The following is a 21,671-nucleotide window of genomic DNA, read 5'->3' as shown; positions in this document are numbered from 1 at the left end:
TTTCTGACTTAAAGAGTGGAAGCTTTCATCTGATTTAAAAGACCACAATTATCTCTAAATACTATGTGGCTTCTTAACTCTTTACAAAAAGTTAAGTTTGGAACCACCAACCTCAAAAATTATATTATTCAATATTGGATTATGAAGTAATAAAGAGTATACATTAAAAAAGCACTTCATTCATGGGGCACCTGGGTGGCTCAGTCGGTTAAGCATCTGACTCTTGATTTCACCTCAAGTCATGATCTCACTGTTAGTGAGTTGGAGCCCTGCATCAGGCTCTGCGCTGCCTGCATGGAGCCTGCTTGGGTTCCTCTCTCCCTCTCTCTCTGCCCTTCCTCTGCTTCCTCATTTTCTCTCTTTCTCTCTCTCTCAAAATAAATGAATAAACTTTAAAAAAAAAAAAAAAAAGTGCTTCACTCTGGTTAAATACAAAGAGCAGCATGAAAGAATTTTGGGGGGTATATTGATTCTGCTGGTGATTATAAATTGTGCCCATTTGTCAAAACTCAAAAAATTCACCATAAAGAGTGAATCTTACTGTATATAATAAACACTTAAAAATTCTTCTTTCTAACATTTTTTGCATATACCCTTCAATTTTGCCAGGGACTCAGTTTCCTAAACAGAACTTTTTATGCATAATTAAATGTTAACTAAAGTTACAGTGTAAATTTAAATGTTAAAAAATGGAGTGTTCCTTAAGAATTAATCTTTAGCCCTCCTTGAGAAATGCAAACTCATTCAACTGCTTCCAATCTTTTACTCAGACTTTAACAGTGGAAGTCTATGACTAACAGAATAGTTTTATTTATGATAAACTTTCAATCTCCCTTGTGAAATAGACTGTGAGCTCCATTTAGACACAACTTACATTTCCTTCAAAAAATACTTCAAACTTTTGAGGACATAATGGTAATCAATAAATTTAACACAAATTAACGCAAGCAATCCCATTCTATATTCACAAGAACTAACAAAGAGCACCTTTTGAGAACACTATATAGTCTTTATTATAATTACACTAATAGATACAAAAACTTTTTTTAGAGACCAGTATCTATTCCAAAGGCATAGGTTTTTAATACTGTAAGATTTTCAATTTCTGTAAGGTTTTAAATTATAAGAAGGGTACATCAAAGCTAACTGACATTAAGTCAGAATCTCATAATTATCATTAAAAGAAACTTTATGGATCACCTAGAGCAGGAGTCTACACATTCTTTATGTAAAGGGTCAGATGGTGACTCTTTTGTCTTTGTAAGCCATATGATCTCTGTTACCGACTACTGAACTGATGTTGGGTCCAAAGCAACTACACATAATAAGTAAACAAATGATAGTGGCTGTGTTCTAATAAAGTTTGATTCATACACACAGGAGAGGAGCTGGATTTGGGTCAGTGAGCCACAGCTGGCTCAATCTTTGAACAAGAATCCAGTTCCTTCATTTCATAGTTAAGAAACTAAGATTGGGAGAGGATAAGCCATTTGGCAAAGGTCACCAGACAAGTACTGGAAGAGCTAAATGCACTATTCTTTTCAAACCAGGTGTTCTTCAACAACACAAACTCAAAACTGATTACATCCCATAAAGCTAAAACAGAATATTCTGTGAAATCTCAGAAAAAAAACAAGTATTATATATTCTTACTTAATTAAAGTCAACAGAATTTAAAGAAATCTACTTAAGGGGCACCTGAGTGGCTGTCAGCTGAGCACCTGACTTCAGCTCAGGTCATGATCTCGCGGTTTGTGAGTTCAAGCACCACATCAGGCTTGCTGCTGTCAGCACAGAGCCTGATTTGGATCCTCTGGCCCCCTCTCGCTGCCCCTCCCCCACCTGCACTCTCCCCAAAATCAGTAAATATTAAAAAAAAAAAAAAAAAAAAGAAAAAAGAAAAGAAATGTACTTAAGCCAGGAACTATCTATCAGTCTATACACATACACATACACACACACACACACACACACACACACACATACCCACCCCACTGTGCTCCTTATGTGTAATATTGTTCTTGGAATATAGCACAGACTCAATAAAATGTGCTATGTGAATTTCAAAATACAAATTTAAATGCAATTCAATTTGAGAGATATCCACATGCAAAGATGCTTTCATTTAAAATTTTCATAATCTCAAAGAATACTTTCCTATTAATTACCTGAAAGTGCAATCACTGTGTGCTACTGAACTGTTGAGGACATTTTAAAGTAATGTTCAATTAAATCATTTAAAATCTATTTTTAAAACAGTATGATACTTCTTCAGATAAGCTATCATACCTAGTAAATCCGCTCCTTCATCCACATCTCCAATTAAGCCTGAGCCAGCTGAAGACAGTTCTTCAAAGAGAGATTCTGTATTGCGATCAAAAGCTTTGTTCTCTATGCCTTTGGTGGGAGTGCTATGCAACAAAAACAACACAAACAAATCAACAAATGTTACAAAGACGTTGTCAACAGTGTAAAATGAATACAATAGGCAAGTAATTGCCTATTAAATTTATATTTAATACAAAACATAATTTCAAAAGATTTCTGAAAGGTTTCCTAAGCAATTCTCATCAAATTTCACAGATACAATGACTGAAGAGGGGTGCCTGGGTGGCTCAGTCGGCTGAACATCTGACTTTAATTTCAGCTCGGGATCTCACAGTTGTGGGATCAAGCCCCACGCTGGGCTCTGTGCTGATAGCATGGAGTCTGCCTGGGATTCTCCCTCTCCCTCTGTACGCCCCCCCACGCCCTCCCCCCGCAACAGCATTCTCTCTCTCTCAAAATAAATAAATAAACATTTATAACAAAACAAAACAAAAGAACTGTGGAAGAAAATACAGAATGAAAATACAGAATGACAGCCAACAGAGCACTGTTCTGCGTGGCACCTGGCACTGTATAAGCGCCTTACCAAGAATGCCTTACTGAATCCTCGCACCTACTCTATAAAGGAGGTGCTATCATCCCAATTTTATAGAAGAGGAAACTAAAGAGATTTAGGAACTTGCCAAGATTGTCCAGCAAATGAGAGAAAGAGGCAGGATTCAAACCTAGACAGTCAGGTTTCAGAATGCATGATGTTAACTACCGTGTTATATGTTATCTGGGTATAACTTGGCATGGCTGTTTTATTTTTCTTTTAAGGGAAATTACAGAATCTATTAAAATTTATAATATAAATACCCACTGACCCAAAAAGCCAATGTCTAAAAAAAATCATAAAAAAACCCTGTCATAAGAAGGAAATTACAAATGTAAAAGGATGATCAGAGTAGCATTCCTATAGTAGCTAAAATTGAAATGACCTAACTGATCATTAACAGGACAGAGGTAAGTTATGGATATACATAAAAGTTAAAGACTTTTAACTTTATAGTTAAAAACATCAAAGTAGAGCTTTACAAACTAAAGAAGCCCATTATATAGAGGTGCTTTTTGTTTTTGTTTTTTTAAAGCAAGTTACAAAACAGTGTATATATAAGCCCTTTATTGCAGGAATATGGAAGGAAATGGGGAAATGTTTGTGTGTGCACTAACATTATCCTGCACAGGATTTCTAGTTAAACTTGGTGGACTAGACATAGTCATTTGTCACCCAATAGGACATAGAAAATAGATAAAGAAATTGCAGCAGACGAAATGTGAACAAAATTCTGTTAAGACAGAAAACAGGCCAGTAACAGAAACGGATTTGACAGACCAGAAAAATCTGATAAGCCACTGGGGTTTAGGGAGGAATGAACACAGCACTTTGCCAGAACCTCTGAGAAGCCCAGGAATTGAAGGAACCAGCAATCTATAGACAGGTGCATGCAAGGGGGAGCCTAAAACAGAAGGATGGGACAAAAGCACAAGAAACCCTATGACAGTGAGGTCCAATCCTCCGGAACAGTGACACCTCCCCCCCCCACCCCCCCGCCCCCAGAGAACTCTTGCTTTTGGCTCGGCTCCTGATCTCAAGGTCATGAGACTGAGCCCCATGTCAGCACGGAGTCTGCTTAAGATTCTCTCTCCGTCTCTCTGCCCCCACCCTGCTACTAACCTAAGCCTAAGCAAACAAAACAAAATCCCACTAGGGTTTTACTGAGTCCAGAAAAACAAAGTTGTAAAAGAAAGTAAATGTAATCAATATATTCTGTGGCTAAGCTGTGATCAGTATTTATATAGTCATGATGATTTAAATAATGAATGTTAATTTAGCAAACACAGAGACAGAATTATATTGGGAAGATGAAGGATGGTGATTTAAGGAGCTATCCTTGTCATCTTTCACTGCAAAGCCAACAGCTAGTATCAGCGTTTTTAAAATCTGGTTCCTTGGGGCACCTGGGTGGCTCTGTCAGTTAAGCATCCGACTTCAGCTCACGTCATGAACTCACTGTTCATGGGTTCAAGCCCCATTTCGGGCTCTGTGCTGACAGCTTAGAGCCTGGAGCTTCAGATTCTGTGTCTCCCTCTCTCTCTGTTCCTCCCCTGCTCTCACTCTCTGTCTCTGTCTCTCTCTGTCAAAAAAAAAAAATAAAGATTTAAAAAAAATTTTTAATTACAAAAATAAAATAAAATCAGGTTCCTCATTTAATCCACAGAACACAGAAAGTGATTTGAGTGACCGTTGTCTCCATTCTAGATGCACAGGAGTGTAGCTAATTCATTAGCACAAGGGATGCCCTAGGGCATTAGGACTTAATTTTCTCACAGAATCTCAGCTGAGAAACAGAAGGAGCAAGGAAGAGAACCATCAGGATGTGATTCCGATACCTGAAGAAAAATGGCAAAAGAGAACTAAGACGTGGCTGCCGCCACACCACAGTCTCAGCTGTGCCGAAGCACAAGTTCTCCATGGACAACCTGTGAAGGCCGCTCTAGTGAGGTCAATTGGGGCTCAACATGCTGGGGGAGAGTTGAGCTCGACATTGACCTGCCCCACAAGAAGGTTGGTATCAATTCTGAGCACAGCATGGACACTCGCTGGAGACCCTGGGAAAACAGGCAAGGCTGTTTCCCACCTCGGCCCCAAGTAGCAAGGGCCTGGATCCCTGCTCCCAGGACAGACCAAAGGGGGCATGACGCTGATCCCTCTCCTGCCTTCTAGACAGACCTGGGGCCTGGCAGTCCTGCCCAGCAAGGCGAGTTCCTACAGAGAGCCTTCCTCGCCCTGTTCGTTTCCCCAGAAAAGTTGAGCCACTTTTGTGGGGGCGGGGGGTGGGGGCTGGTGGGAGAGAAAAAGATAATGAAGAAGAGAGAGACACTGCCTACTGGGAATGGGAACGAGGGGTGGGCAGGGGCAAGGGACTACTACTGCCCTTCAAATTTTGTATTATTACCACTTGACCTTAATACTGCATACATGTAGGAGTCTAATAAAAATAATATTTTTAACTTTTACAGAGGTTCAGAATGACAAAAGCACACAAGTGCTTATAAGCAGCAGCATCTCCTAGGCTTAGGAGAGGACACATAAAAAGTAAATTTCACTTTTTACACTCTGCATTGTTTACACCTTTAAATAAACAGTAAGGAAAAGATGTTTTTGGGAATGCAAGCTGGTGCAGCCACTCTGGAAAACAGTATGGAGGTGCCTCAAAAAAACTAAAAATAGAACTACCCTACGACTCAGCAATTGCACTACTAGGCATTTATCCAAGGGATACAGGTGTGCTGTTTTGAAGGGACACATGCACCCCCATGTTTGTAGCAGCACTATCAACAATAGCCAAAGTATGGAAGGAGCCCAAATGCCCATAGATGGATGAATGGATAAAGAAGATATGGTATATACATACAATGGAGTATTACTCGGCAATCAAAAAGAATGAAATCTTGCCATTTGCAACTACGTGGATGGAACTGGAGGGTATTATGGTGAGTGAAATTAGTCAGTCAGAGAAAGACAAAAATCGTATGACTTCACTCATATGAGGACTTTAAGAGAAAAAACAGATGAACATAAGGGAAGGGAAACAAAAATAATATAAAAACAGGGAGGGGGACAAAACAGAAGAGACTCATAAATATGGAGAACAAACTGAGGGTTATTGTAGGGGTTGTGGGAGGGGGGATGGGCTAAATGGATAAGGGACACAAGGAATCTACTCCTGAAATCATTGTTGCACTATATGCTAATTTGGATGTAAATTTTAAAAAATAAAAAATTAAATTAAAAAAAAGAAAAGATGTTTTCACAGGACACAGCCTTTGAAATCAGAGAGTCTTAGATTGAATGCCAGCTCCACTTGCTAACTTGGTAATCTTGGGCAAGTTACTATACAATTCTGAGCTTCCTTGACTGTTAAATGGGGATAAAGATATTTACTTCATAAGGTTGCAATTAAAACTATATTAAATGAAAAAAAAAAAAAAACTATATTAAATGAGGAGCACCTGGGTGGCTCAGTTGGTTGAGCGTCCAACTTTGGTTCGAGTCATGATCTCATGGCTTGTGAGTTTGAGCCCCGCATCAGGCATTGTGCTGAACAGAGCAGAGCCTGCTTGGGATTCTTGCTCTCTCTCTCCCTCTCTACCCCTCCCCCACTTGCTCTCAAAATAAATAAACTATATATATATATAATATATATATACATATAATATATACATAAACTATATATATATAAAAATATATATATATAAAAAATATTAAATGAGGATAATGACAATACCAGCTAACATTTTATTAAAGTAGGCCCTTTGCCAATGATTTAACATACATTTACTTCTCACAATCATCTTAAGTATTATCAGAATTCCTTCCTTTTTTTTTTTTTTTTTTTAAATTTTTTAATGTTTATTTACTTTTGAGAGAAAGAGAGAGACAGAGGCGTGAGTTGGCGAGGGGCAGAGAGAGGGAGACATAGAATTTGAAGCAGGCTCCAGGCTCTGAGCTGTCAGCACAGAGCCCAACACAGGGCTCGAGTTCATGGACGACTAGAACTCATGGACTGCTAGATCATGACCTGAGCTGAAGTCAGACGCTTAACCAACTGAGCCACCCAGGCACCCCAGAATTCTCTTTTATGGATGAAAAAATAGATGTCAGATTCAAATCCAAGGCAGTATTTGAACCCACATAGTCTTACTCTAGGTTCATGCTTTTAACCACGACTGCAGTGATCAATCAATGGTAATTTTACAGTCATTATTATTAAAGGATAAATGTTATAGATGAAATTAGGAGAAGGGAAGTAGCTCCTGTGTGACATTCTTGAACATCCACATGCTTTAGATGACATTGACTAAGATTTAGATGACACATAACAATTCTCTTGCCACCACTAAACAGCCTCCCCATGTAAAATGAGACTGATTTCTTCCAATAATGATAGCATTACAGTTTAGGGGGTGGGAGGAGTCGTTTTTGTTTTTGAGTAGGCTCCAACGCCCAGCACGGAGCTTGAACTCACGACCCTGAGATCAAGAGCCATATGCTCCACCAATTGAGCCAGCCAGGCACCCTGAAATCATTTTTTAAGGGGGTACATAATCATTTTCCTGATCTGGGGGAAGGAACAAAGTTTGCTCACATTGTTACTTCCCCTACTCCTGTTTCTGTTTCCTCAAATTCCAGAAAGTATTGGTTACACCTTGGCTGTCTTTTTCCCCTGTCCTTCCATATGTTTCTAACCCCTGATGCTGCAATGACAACATTTCACAAAATATTTAAACCATTTCAAAAGTGGAAACTGGAATATAATACCAACATTTCTTCAGCAAAACATTTGAATGCATTTTTTCTGCCCAGAGACCAGAGAACAATATGCTTCTGGGAGAGGCGAAAAGGAAGGATAAGATGTCTTAATTTAACATTTACGGTACCTCGAGCCTTTATATCCACTGAGATCTTTGTCCATATCCAACTCAGGAGTGGATTCAATGATTGCTTGAACTTCTGACTTCTCTTCATTTTCAGCAGAACCTTAGGAAAAGGACAAGATGACATAAATAATACATATATCCCATACTGCCCCTAATATAAAAATCCTGTTGCTTTAATGGTTGTAAATTCATCATTTCAACATAAAAAAATTTTAAGGAGTGGGTTCTAGGAAACATGGGGTTAGACAACATGTCATATTCAATTAACAGTCAATATCAGAAACCGGTTTGTTTTGGGTTTCTTGGGATACAGTCCATTGTATCCCAGGCCAGAACGCCTTGTTTTTGTTTTTTACTAACTAAGGAGTGAAACACAGAGAAATTAAAGATGAAGACTTATGATCTAAGGCCAGGGGCAGAAAAAGACTGTTCTCCTGCGTTTCAGGCTCCCCAAACTCAGCTGTCCAAAATTTTATTTGATCATCACCTCTTTTCAGCTTATTTACAATTGAAGATAATTTTATAACTCTAAAGCAGTAACACTCCTAAAATGTATCTTTTCATACCCACATGATCTTTGCCAGAAAGTAAAGAACTGAGGTCACTTACCTGTTGATACATTTCTAGTTTCTTGAGCTACCTGTACTTCAATATGCTTGCTTATCTCTGGCTTATTTGGTGTATCTGCAACCTTCACAAATCCTTCATTATCTTCCTTTAAGGGAGTATCTGTAGGAATTACTGCCACATCTGACGCAGCTGTTGATGCTGGAGTGGTAGCTTTAGATCCTCCTTGGCTAACATCAGAAAGTTCATCCTACAAAATAAAAAGAATTATGGTAAAATCTTTAAATGATTCATTTACTTTAAACCGTTTTCTTAAATGGGTTAAGGAAAAGACTTACAGAGAGAAAATTCTATTAAAAAACCAGTAACAGTCACTGACTGAAGGGCACCCAAGTGGCTCAGTTGGTTAAGCAACCAACTTGGGCTCAGGTCATGATCTCACAGTTTGTGAGCTGGAGCCTTGTGTCAGGCTTTGTGCTGACGGCTCAGAGCCCGGAGGCTGCTTTGGATCCTGTGTCTCCCTCTTTCTTTGACCTCCCCTGCTCACCCCGTCTCTCTCTCTCAAAAATAAATAAACATTAAAGAAAAAAAAAAAAAAAAGACTTAGTGAAGTGCTTACACATACTAAGTATTTAAAGTGTTAGCAATTATTACAATTTATAACAATATACTCTGCACAACTCTGAGAGTTCTGAAACACATGGCCTAAGGCAAAAGTATAAATAAACGTAACTTAAAAAATTAAATTATGCTATGGTGGGGGATGATCTTTAGTGACTTTTATTTCTCCCTTTAAAATGCTATCCTTTTTAACTTTTAAAGAACGTTGTTAAAAACTAACAATATACCAATCAAAATTAAAGCATACTCTAAGCTTTGTATTACACCATCTGAGAGATTTAGGTTGGTTTTGGTGCTGAGAAGTCAGAGTGTGTTCAAATTCAAATTTAAAACTCTACCCAAGTATAAGAAAGCATTTTTGTCATACGGTCAACTACTGGTGCTATGGTGGACAGAAATGACAACGAAAGCAATCAAACTTGGAGAACTTTATCACCCAAACTCTTAGCTTTACAACATTAGAACATTTTCACCTTCATTATCATCTCCTAATATTAATTTGCTATCATGAATTTTGATGTAGTGCAAATTTCACTACCAAGAGTGGCTGAACAAATATAAAACCAATTACCAGATGAGAATATAGATTTATGTAAATTGTATTTGCTGTGGCAAATCAAGAGCTCTTTATCCAGAAGATGTGGTGTGTATATACAATGGAATATTATTCAGCCATAAAAAAAGAATTAAATCTTGCCATTTGCGACAACATGGATGGAGCTAGAGAATATTATGCTAAGTGAAATAAGCCAGTCAAAGAAAGACAAATACCATACGATTTCAGTCATATGTGGAATTTAAGAAACAAATGAACAAAGTGGTGTGGGGGAAACAAACTGAAAACCAGACACTTCACTATCCTGAACAAAAGCATGGGTCGCAGAGGGGAGGTGGGTGGAGGGATGGGTGAAATAGATGAAGGGGATCAATGAGTATACTCATCTTGATGAGCACTGAGGAGTATATGGAACTGTTGAACCACTCTCTTATACACCTGAAACTACTATAACACTGTCAGTCTCAAATATAACACTGAGACTAAATATTTATAAATAACTGACATGATATGACTGAATATATATATTCATATATTTGTGTGTGTACATATATATACATATATATATACATATATACATATATGTATATGTATATGTATATATATATATATATATACTGAATAAATAACTGAAATTAAAGTTTAAAAAAAGTTCTTTATCCCTTCCACAGTGTCCTGCCCCCAACTCTTCATCCCTATCCCAAGCTCTGAGGGTTGTTGTTATTTTTTCCCCCTGATTTTTGTTTGTAAATGATGAGAGACGTAAAACATCACAGAATGTGAATGCCACTCCAGCATGAGTTACTCATTTATGAGTCTGAGTATCGTGGCTCTATTGATGGGCTTGAGCTCTAACACGTGGTTAAAACTCAAGTGTTTGCCAATGACCTTCATCCCAGAAAATGCGTGCTATTCTCCACATTTATTTCTTTTTGAAAGACAGAGAGACAGAGCGTGAGTGGGGGAGGGGCGGGGGCGGGGGGTACGACACAGAATCCGAAGCAGGCTCCAGGCTGAGCTGTCAGCACAGTTTGCAGGGCTCAAACCTACAAACCATGAGATCATGACCTGAGTTGAAGTCAGATACTTAACCGACAGAGCCACCCAAGCGCCCCTACATATATATACTTCTAAAGAAAGAGTGTACATATGACATAATTTGTAACAGCAAAAAACTGCAAACAACTTAAATGCTTCAAAACAGATTAAGCAAATTACACCATATCCATATAAGAGACTAATATGCAGCAATTAAAAACTGTGTTGTAGAAGGGTACTTCCTGAAATGGAAAATTTTCAAAATATTTTGCAAATGAGACTGGGAACTGAAAGAATTCAGTGCAGGGGTGCCTGGGGGCTCAGCCTGTTAACCATCTGATTCTCGATTTTGGCTCAGGTCATGATCTCACGGTTATACGATTGAGTCCCTCAGCAAGGAGACTGCTTGAGATCCTCTCTCTCCCTCTGTGTCCCTCCTCCACTCACGTGCACACATGTGCACACGCACACTCTCTCTCTCTTTCAAAAACCAAAACAGAACAAAAGAACAATTCAGTACAGTATGAGCAATTTAAAAAAATATGGCTAGAAAAAGCTCTGTTACAACAATGATGATTTTGATAGTGGTTACGACTGGGTAGTTGGATAATGAGTGATTTTTGCTTTTTCTTTTGCCCTTGTTGGCATATATATATGTATATACACACACATATATATACATACATATATGCATATACATGTAAGTAGAAAAAATTACAAAACTCAGAATATAAATCTATATATGTAGTCTCAAACTTCTAGCTATATAAAGTGGCTACAGATAATAGGTAAAAAAACTTTTTACTGCTTTTAATATTTCTCGGTTTCTAAATTTTTTAACGGTAGGCACGCATTACTATCATAAAAAGGAAAAAAGTAAATTAAGTTTAAAATCAATTTGAATTGGGGCGCCTGGGTGGCTGAGTCGATTGAGCATCCGACTTCGGCTCAGGTCATGATCTCGCGGTCTGTGAGTTTGAGCCCCACGTCGGGCTCTGTGCTGACAGCTCAGAGCCTGGAGCCTGCTTCAGCTTCTGTGTCTCCCTCTCTCTCCGCTCCCCCACCCCCCACCCTCATGCTCTGTCTCTCAAAAATAAAAAAAAAAAACATTAAAAAATTTTTTTAAAAAATAAAATAAATTTGAATTAGTATAACTAGATGAAGTTATCTTTCACTTTGAAAGAAAGTTTTGAGAAAACCATTCATACTACTAATGAATTGGGAGCTATCCATTCATTACTGCCTTGTAAGTTTAAGATAACTGTTTATCTGTCACCTTAAGTGCAACACTAAATAACCATATGCTGATAAAATTAGCTATAATGTGGAGAGCCTGGGTGGCTCAGTCTGTTAAAGGTCCAACTCTTGGTTTTGACTCTGGACATGATGCCACAGTTCATGAGATGGAGCCCTGGGTCAGCAAGAGTCGGACACTTAAACAAGTGAGCCACCCAGGCACCCCACGAAGAAAATGTTTTATATTTGTCATGGGCTATCCAAATAACATGAGGTTTTTTTATCTGTAACTTACTTCCCTTTTATACTTTTACCATATAAAAATATTTTACACTCATTAAAATAGCTCACTGTGTGGGCTGTACTTCTGGATCTCAGGGACACAGCATGAGAGCTGAGGAGGGAAAAGCTGTGAATTTCAGGGGACAGTTTTCAAAAGTGGCATTTCTTGTTGGTCCCCCAAGCAGTGGTGACATAAAGCTCCTGAGATTAGTAAAAGCACTGACAGGAAAAGTATCTGCTACAGTGTTTGCTTGGAGGCACCATGTTCTTTTAAAGAAAAAAAAATTTTTAATGTTTATTTTTGAGACAGAGGAAGACAGAGCACAAGTGGGGGTTGGGGCAGAGAGAGAGGGAGACACAGAATCTGAAACAGGCTCCAGGCTCTAAGCTGTCAGCACAGAGCCCGATGCGGGGCTTGAACCCACGAACCGTGAGATCATGACCTGACCCGAAGTCGGACACTTAACCGACTGAGCCACCCAGGTGCCCCTGGAGGCACAATATTCTTACACTGCACCTACTACAAAAGAAATTATGAAATTCTGTCACTAACAATGCCTCCAACTAAGATACAGTGAAGAAAGACAAGCCTAAATATTAACCTGTTAAAAGATAAAACACATCACTTTTGGTCAACAGTAGGTTCATAAGATAGCATGTGCAAAATGAGAGAAAATTCTTATTAGAACCTAATGGAAACTGGGAGCATTTATATAAATTATTCAATATAAAGTTACAGGGGAGTTGCATGCTATTATTTGACATTCAGTCTGTGACTTGTGGAGACCTCCAATTCCTATTTTATACCAGTCATTCGCCAAGTTGTACTGTTTTAGCTAATGGTCTTTTTTTTTTTTTTAAGTGTTTATTTAAATTTCAGTGAGTTAATATACAGTGTAATATTAGTTTCAGGTGTAGAATATAGTGATTCAACACTTCCATACATCACCGAGTGCTCATCACAACAAGTGTACCCCTTAATCCCCATCACCTATTTAACCTACCCACCTCCCTTCTGGGAACCATCAAATTTGTTCTTTTTTTCCCCCCTTTGCTCATTTGTTTTGTTTTCTAAATTCCACATATGAGTGAAATCATATGGTATTTGTCTTTCTCTGACTGACTTGTTTAGAATTATACTCTCTAGCTCCATCCATGTCTTTGCAAATGGCAAGATTCATTCTTTTTTATGGATGAATACTATTCCATTGTGTGTGTGTGTGTGTGTGTGTGTGTGTGTGTGTGTGTGTATGCATATATATACCACATCTTTATCCATTCATCAGTCAATGGACACTTAGGCTGCTTCTATAGTTTGGCAATTGTAGATAATGCTGCTATAAACACTGGGGTGCATGTTACCCTTTGAATTAGTATTTTTGTATTCTTTGGGTAGATACCTAGTAGTGCAAATTGCTGGATCATCGGGTAGTTCTATTTTTAAATGTTTGAGGAACCCCCATACTGTTTTCCAGAATGCCTGAACCAGTCTGCACTCCCACCAACAATGCAAGAGGGTTCCCCTTTCTCTGCACCCTCGCCAACACCCGTTGTTTAGCTAAGTCTCGATTACAATTGCCTCTTTACGTGAAGACCACTGCCCTATCAATTCCAATTATCCTTAACACATCCTCTTCAAACATGTGGCACTGGGTGCCGTACATGGTTGTCAAATCTCTATCAAATGTACTGATTTTGTAACCCATTTCCCCCCTCCAGTTTTTACGGGATTCTCACATTGTAGGCTGAGCATGTCACTGGAGAATGTCCACAAAAAGAAGGACGCTGATTTGGGATTCCAGTGCTATGCCTATAGGGGAACGGTGCTCCGATGCATATTAAATTGTGTTTTAATAGAATAGGCGTCCTTCAAAGATGTTATGTGAACAGGCAAAAAGCACAAAAAGATGCTCAACATTACTAATCATCAGATAAATACATATCAAAACTACAATATTACCTCACACTCATTAGGATGGCTATCAAAACAAACAAACAGAAAATAACAAGAGTTGGTGAGATGTGGAGAAATTAGAACCCTTGTACACAGTTTGTGGGATTATACAATGGTACACCTGCCCTGGAAACAGTGTGGTATTTCCTCAGAAAATTAAAAACAGAACTGCCACATGATCAATCCAGTAATACCCCTTCCAGATATACATCCAAAAGAATTGAAAGCAGAATCATGAAGAGATACTTGCTCACCCATGTTCATAGCAGCATTATTCAAAATAGCCAAGAGGTTGAAGACCCAAATGTCCATCAAGAGATGAATGGATACATCAAATGCGGTCTATATATACAATGGAGTATTTATTATTCAGCCTTAAAAAGAAAGGAAATCCTGAAACATACTACAATGGAGATGAATCTTGAGGACATTATGCTAAGTGAAATAAGCCAGTCACAAAAGACAAATACCACATGATTCCACATAGATGAGTACCTAAGGTAGTCCAGCTCATAGAAGAGAAAGTAGAATGGTGGTTACTGGAGCTGGGAGGAGGCGGAAAGAGCGACTTGTTTAATAGGTACAGAGTTTCTTATTTGCAAGACGAAAAACCTCTGGAGATGTGTTTCGCAACCATGTGAATATTCTTAACATGGCTGAACTGTGTACTTTAAAAAATGAGTAAGATGGTAAATTGTGTTTTTTTTTTAAATTTTTAGTTTATTTTTGAGAGACAGAGAGATACAGACTATGAGAGAGGGAGACACAGAATCCGAAGCAGGCTCCAGGCTCTGAGCTGTCAGCGCAGAGCCAGACGCGGGACTTGAACTCACAACTGTGAGATCATGACCTGAGCTGAAGTCAGACGCTTAACCCAGGCACCCCGAGTAAGATGGTAAATTGTATACTGTATGTATTTTACTACACACAAAAGAAAACAGGTGTCATTACTTTTAGCTTCACTTGAGATACCATGGCGAAAGCTATCTGGTCTTTGTGCCCTTTCCTTACTGGTTTTAGAGATCAGGCTAAAAGTCTACAAGCCTTTAGAAAATATTTTCAGTTGTTCCATTCATCAAACGCCTCCCTCGTGTGCTCAGTCCTGTACAGAATACATAGGTCATGTGTTAGTCACCAATGCCCCATAAGTATTTATGTTCTGAGACACTGTAAGTTTACAACTACTGAAGATAAATTATTCCACGAAGGACAACTTGGAAATGTCCAGTGTTTTCCTAAGTAGCCTGCTTGACTTCATCTGAAATAAGCCAAATAAAAGTGCAAGCAACTCTGTTATCTAAGTCTGTCTTTTTTTGTTTGTTTGTTTATTTACTTAGAGAGAGAGAGAGAGAGAGAGAGAGAGAGAGAGAGAGAGAGACAGCACTAGCATGTGTGCGCCAGCCAGCAGGGGGGAGGGGCAGAGACAGAGGAGAGAGAGACTCCCAAGCAGGCTCAGTCCCACAAACCTCGAGATCACGACCTGAGCCAAAATCAAGAGTCAGATGCCCAACTGATCGAGCCACCCAGGCGCCCCCTAAGTCTGTCTTTTGGAGTCAAAGATTTTTAAGTCTCATGAAAGTAAAGACAAAATTACAAGAGGTAACCAGCTCCATGAATCCCCACTATAACACTTATCACCTTATATCTTAATTTTTATGTTTACATTTCTTTCTCCACAAGTAAAAGTTAAATGTCTAAAGCAGTGGTTCTTCAGCTCTTTTGATTTACAACTCTCTGTATGGCATAAGAGAAACACAAAATTCTGTGTGTACATTTATTTTCTGGAAAGTTTCATAACTTTGATTCTTAAAGGAGTGTGTGACCCAAAGAAACACTGAGGACCTTAACTCTAGATACAGTTAGATGGACTAACTCTAGATGTTAATTATACTTTGGGTTTAAGAAAATTCTGATTACTAAAGGAGAGGTATGAATGTCCTGGCCCTGAGGATATTTCTGAACAAAGGGGGCGCTGTTTCACTGTCACTGAGAGATGAAGGGCTTCCATGGACCTGGGTGAGTAGTGAGTAGCAGAGAATCTTATTTGTTGTCCTATCCTATCCCCAGTGCCCAGCATATCAAGACTGATGTGAAGAAGGCTCACAACAGTTGTTTAGTCAATAAAGCCGAATGGTGCCCTGATTGAAGCTAAAGAAATCTGCTCAACTAGGGAGGCAGCCCATGGGAAAATGACACGCTGGGGCAGTCTCCAGGATACATACAAGTTATGTTCATTCTGTCCCGCAGAAGGCATCTGCAAATTTGTACAGGGGTATCTGTATGTTTCTTACCTAGGAAATGGATAGATGGAAATAGGCTGAATTTCCATAGGATTTACTTATATTTTCTCTCCTTTATTTTAAAATGCTGGCTTTAGGTCACGATCTCGCGGTCCGTGAGTTCGAGCCCCGCGTCAGGCTCTGGGCTGATGGCTCGGAGCCTGGAGCCTGTTTCCGATTCTGTGTCTCCCTCTCTCTCTGCCCCTCCCCCGTTCATGCTCTGTCTCTCTCTGTCCCAAAAATAAAATAAAAAACGTTGAAAAAAAAAAAAAAAAATTAAAATGCTGGCTTTAGGGGAGGAATCATTTATAGATTACAATAAAGCCCTAGCAACCACTGGGGAGGAAATATAATTTTCTCCTGTATTTCAGTGAAAAACATCAGTAGTCTTGAGAACAGCAGATGAGTAAATAACCAATAGTTAATCACTTTTGTTTACTTTCTGTAAAGTGATCTGAAACACCATTCTCACATCCTGTTCTACAGCCTTCAGAGGTTCAGGAACACTCCTGGGAAGAAGGAAATATTATACAAGAGATAACAAGATCATGTATTTACTGGGTATATCTGGCTTGCTCTACCTCTCAGGATAATAAGATCTCTGTAACCTGTTGTTGTTGTTGTTGTTGTTGTTGTTGTTGTTGTTGTTTGGGGCTTTTTTTTTTTTTTAATGTTTACTTATTTTTGAGAGAGAGAGAGCAAGCGAGCAGGGGAGGGACAAAGAAAGAGGGGGACACAGGATCCACAGTGGATCCACAGCCAGCTCTGTGCTGAGAACCTGATGTGGGACTCGAACTCATGAACCACAAGAGCATGACCTGAGCCAAAGTTGGATGCTTAACCGAACGAGCCACCCAGGTGCTCCATAATCTACTCTGTTAAAATGAGGGTTTGGGGGCTTTGTTTTAATTTGATTTAAAAACACCTCCTTAAGCCTCTAGTTTAAAAGATAATCATGGCTCAGAAATCAGCACTTGGATCATGTCTTACCTAACTCTTTACCAATAAATGGCACACCATTTAATCCTTTCATCTTTTCACACAACTCTGAAACCCTCCTGAAATCTATTCTAATCATCTTGCATATTTAACATGCAAAACATTCCAGTACACTTGGAAATGTTTACTGCACCCTCCTCTCACCCCACTGCCATATCTGGAACTGTTAGATATCACTAATAATCGAAGGGTGACCAAGATTGAAATCCTTTTTCACAAAAACAACTATTTGTTCATTTTCTTTGTTTCTATCTCTACATTTGCCCTCTATGAGACAAGTGTTTCTCTCAAACACAAAGCAACCATAAGCTTTAAGTATTCTTGGTCTGGAAATTCATCAAAGTGTTTTTCAAAGCCTAAAATACGGCTGCTAGCTCTCTGTTAATTCTCTCAAAAAGCCATAGATTATCAAGGCATGATTCACTTTATAAAAAACACACTGCCTTTCAATGTTTGTTATATGATCTTTGACTCTGGGTCATCATCATCTTTAACCCTTCTCAACTGTTCAATTTATCAAAAGCTGGCAGGGGGGTGGGGTGGGTGGGGGGGGGCTTTGGGTGGCTCTCTATCAAAATGGAAAAACTGTGAACACACATTTTTTAATAAAAAACAAACAGCAAACTACAGGAAAATACTTAAGAGTATATAGCCATTTATCTTACAAAGATATTATAAGTATTTATTATCTATGTGCATATATAAAAGAAAAAGGTCTAAGGACAGATATGCCAACGATTCACAATGACTACAGAAAAGTAGGGAATTTAGGCTTGGAGAAATTTTAGTCTAGATTCTTCAATATTATTTAAAATTGGGAAATTGAGTTAATATTAAAAAATTATGAATCCTGTTTTATAAAATATTTGGACACAGAGAGCACCTTAATAATATTTCTAGTATCTGGTATAGTGGGCACTAAATAAATACTTTTTTTTTTAGATTTTAATGTTTATTTATTTTTGAGAGAGAGAGAGAGAGACAGACAGACAGACAGACAGACAGAATCTGAAGCAGGCTCCAGGCTCTGAGCTGCCAGCACAGAGCCTGATGTGGGGCTCAAATCCACAAACCGTGAGATCATGACCTGAGCCGAGTTCGAACACTTAACCAACTGAGCCACCCAGGCACCCAATAAATACTTTTTAACACAAAAAGCAAAGTACTCAGTTTTCAACATGAAATTATTAGTTATTTTTCCTATTCTAAAAGCTTGTCTAAACATTAAATATCAATAAGAATATAATAAATACTTAAGTGCCAATTACTTCAAAAGAAGCCATCTTTGATGCAAGCTTTAAAAAACCATAATTTTCAAATGGTATTATTTATATTTTTACCAATTTTCATTCTCAACATACATTAGCACCTTGGTCAACACACTACCCAGTAAGTATGCCAAAAAGAAAAAAAATCTCACTTCAAACACCCACTAAGAAGGAACTAATTCCATTTTCCCTTCTCAAGCAAGATTTTAGTTATTTATTTTTTTACATCTATTTATTGTTGAGAGACAGAGTGAGATAGAGCACATGCTGGCAAAGGACAGAGAAAAGAAGGAGACACAGAATCTGAAGCAGGCTCCAGGCTCTGAGCTGTCAGCACAGAGCCCGATGCGGGGCTAGAACCCACGAACCGTGAGATGATGACCTAAGCCGAAGTCAGTCACTTAACCAACTGAGCCACCCAGGCGCCCCTCTCCAAGCAAGATTTTAAAGGGGGAGAACGTATATACCTTACAATTTTGTCAGTTGTACCTCAGTAAAGACGAAGGAATGGATGGATGAATAAATAAATTAATTAATTAATAAATAGGGAGAAAGTACTGAAGATTAAAAGCAGTAAATTTTCCATCTTTTATTCTCTTCGAACCCCAACCATCAGCTGTGGCTGGTTCCTGAACTTATCATATGAGGATATATGTGAGGAAAAAAGCTTATATACAATAAATGAAGTTACAGAAGAAATTCCTTATCCTTTGTCACAAGCAAAATCATGAAATATTACAACATATAATCCATTTTTCTTAAAATTGTATTTTATTTTACCCTATTCTAAACGCTACTACAAAAATCCAAAAGGAGGTAATATATAGTGTAAACAAATGGAAAAACACAACATAAGCATCAAAGAAATGCTACAGGCAATCACGTTTCAATCAACAAGCACATTCAATCCCTGAGCAGCAGTGAACTGTAGTGAGGGGACACAGAAAAATAAAAGAGCGGGGGGCATCTGCTGGTGCCAGAAAGGAAGTGAAAGATACATAAGTCAACCTGAAAAAAGCTCCCCAATTCTAAAGCTGTAACAATTTGAGCAACAAAATAAATGATACCACTAGATAACCTACAGAATAAAATAAATATCCGTGAGTTCAAGGAAGGAAGGAAGGAAGGAAGGAAGGAAGGAAGGAAGGAAGGAAGGCAGGCAGGCAGAAGGGAGGAAGGGGCTCACCCTCACAGAAGAATTAAAGTTAATGTAGAATGGATGAAGAAAACAGAAAATAAGCATTGGATCACTACAGTAATGACTGTAAGATCCAGTGACGGATACTAAAATAAGTAGCTGAAAGTTTGAAGAGAAACGGGATATTTGCACAGTCTCCGAGGAGATCCCCCAAGACACTTATGAACTATAAAGGGAAAAACAGCAACGACGGTGGAGAAAGCCAACACATACCAGCTACACCAAGCAATCTAAGTTAGTAGTCACCACTAAGGCACACTGCTTCTGCAGCATTCTTGTCAAAACGTATAACCTCAATCTAATCACGAAAAATCACCAGAGAAGCTCAAACCGTGGGACATTTTACAATATAATTAACCAATACTCTTCACGCCTCAAGGTCAAGACTGACGAACTGTCACATGTTGGAAGAGACTGGGGACACTTAACTCAGTGCAAGGTGGGATGCTGGACTGGATCCTGAACCAGAAGACAGTAGTGGAAAAACTGGCAAAATCCTAATATAAGTCTACAGTTTAGCTAATGATATTGTACCCATTCAACTGTCTGTTTTAATAACTGTATATACTATGGTTAGTTAACACTTGATGATGGGTGATGGGTAACCAGGAATTCTGTACTGCTTTAGCAATTTTTCTGAAAGTCTAAAATATTTCAAAATGAGAAGTTAAAAAAAAAACTGAGCCCTTTAACTGTTTAGATATTTTTAACTACACACATTTTATAGTAGGAATCTTTAATCACAAAAGATTACAGGATAAGGTTCAACTACTATACAAATTCAAGTTTGGAAAAAGTGAAGAAATAGGAACTAAATGGTCAACCACAAATGGAGGAGGATGGAAGATTCTTCTGCACAAGAATGCTGGCTCTGTTACCACTTCCTGTTCTGTATGCTAAGCACATCCCCTGAAGAATGCAGCCACACACTGACCACTGGCTGGCTTCACATACCAAACCCTGCTAACAAGAGCTTTTCACAGCAGTCCAAAAGTATTTCAAGTCATATGGTTTTAAAAGAACTCTTAAACTTTTGACAAGTAGGTCCCCCTCCAATTGCTTTTTATTTGAAATTGTTTTTCTCAATTCTAAACGTCATATTCCACTAACAATCACCAACCTGGGATACTCTTTGAAGAAAAAGATATTTGGTGGGGGGGGGGTGGGGGGGGTGGGGAGTATATGCTAGAAAACAGCATGAAAACATTATGTACAGTACAGGATTCTTTAAATACCTCATTCTCTCTCTTTCCATAGCTGTGCGTAAGGAAGGGATGTCTGAACTCGAAATGTGTCCAACAGTAAAGAACTCGTACAATACATCACCAGTGAGAGGACAAAGGGCTCTTGGCAGGCAGTTTGGCAATGTCTATCAAAATTTTAAATGTATGTTTTGATCCAGCAATCCCACTTACAGGAATCATAAATACAAGCATAAAATTATGTGTAAGGTTATTCACTACAGCATTGTTTATAATAGCAAAGGACTAGGAAAAACTGGGGTGTCCCATCAAAGTAGATTTTAATTATAGCCAGGATATGTGAACCCTTCGCCTCCGCCCTTCCTCCAGGATTCTGATAAATCAATGATCTTCCTTCACTACTTTGTTTTCAATTTCTCTTTCTACTGGACCCTTCTAAGTACACAAGCAACAAGGTCCCTCCCATACTAAGAGTACCTTCCCTCCCACCCCCTCCACTGCTCAGGCAACTCACATTGTCCTTTTCCCTCTTCCCATTACAACTACCTGTTTTGAGTCCCTGACACTTTCTTGTTCCTCTTTTCTTGACTTCAACATTCACTCCTGTTACTGGCCCTGCAACTCAAACTGCTCAAACCTACACCTACAAATTCGATCTT

At 38.7% G+C, this 21,671-nt stretch overlaps 1 protein-coding gene across 4 annotated transcripts in view; it reads right to left on the bottom strand.

The window, feature by feature from the left end:
* Positions 1 to 21,671, bottom strand: part of SPAG9 (sperm associated antigen 9) — a 132,666-nt gene that overhangs the window by 40,259 nt on the left and 70,736 nt on the right. For all 4 annotated transcript variants that reach the window (XM_078437317.2, XM_078437318.2, XM_078437319.2 and 1 more), the window contains 3 exons: positions 8,422 to 8,629; positions 7,813 to 7,912; positions 2,290 to 2,411 (listed from right to left, as the gene is read on the bottom strand). In XM_078437317.2, coding sequence (XP_078293443.1) covers positions 2,290 to 2,411; positions 7,813 to 7,912; positions 8,422 to 8,629 — 430 coding nt within the window. The remainder of the gene's footprint in view (positions 1 to 2,289; positions 2,412 to 7,812; positions 7,913 to 8,421; positions 8,630 to 21,671) is intronic.

Source organism: Panthera onca, chromosome E1 (assembly GCF_046562875.1).
Source record: "Panthera onca isolate mPanOnc1 chromosome E1, mPanOnc1 haplotype 2, whole genome shotgun sequence".
Classification (NCBI taxonomy): domain Eukaryota; kingdom Metazoa; phylum Chordata; class Mammalia; order Carnivora; family Felidae; genus Panthera; species Panthera onca.
This window is presented reverse-complemented; position numbering and strand designations above follow the sequence as displayed.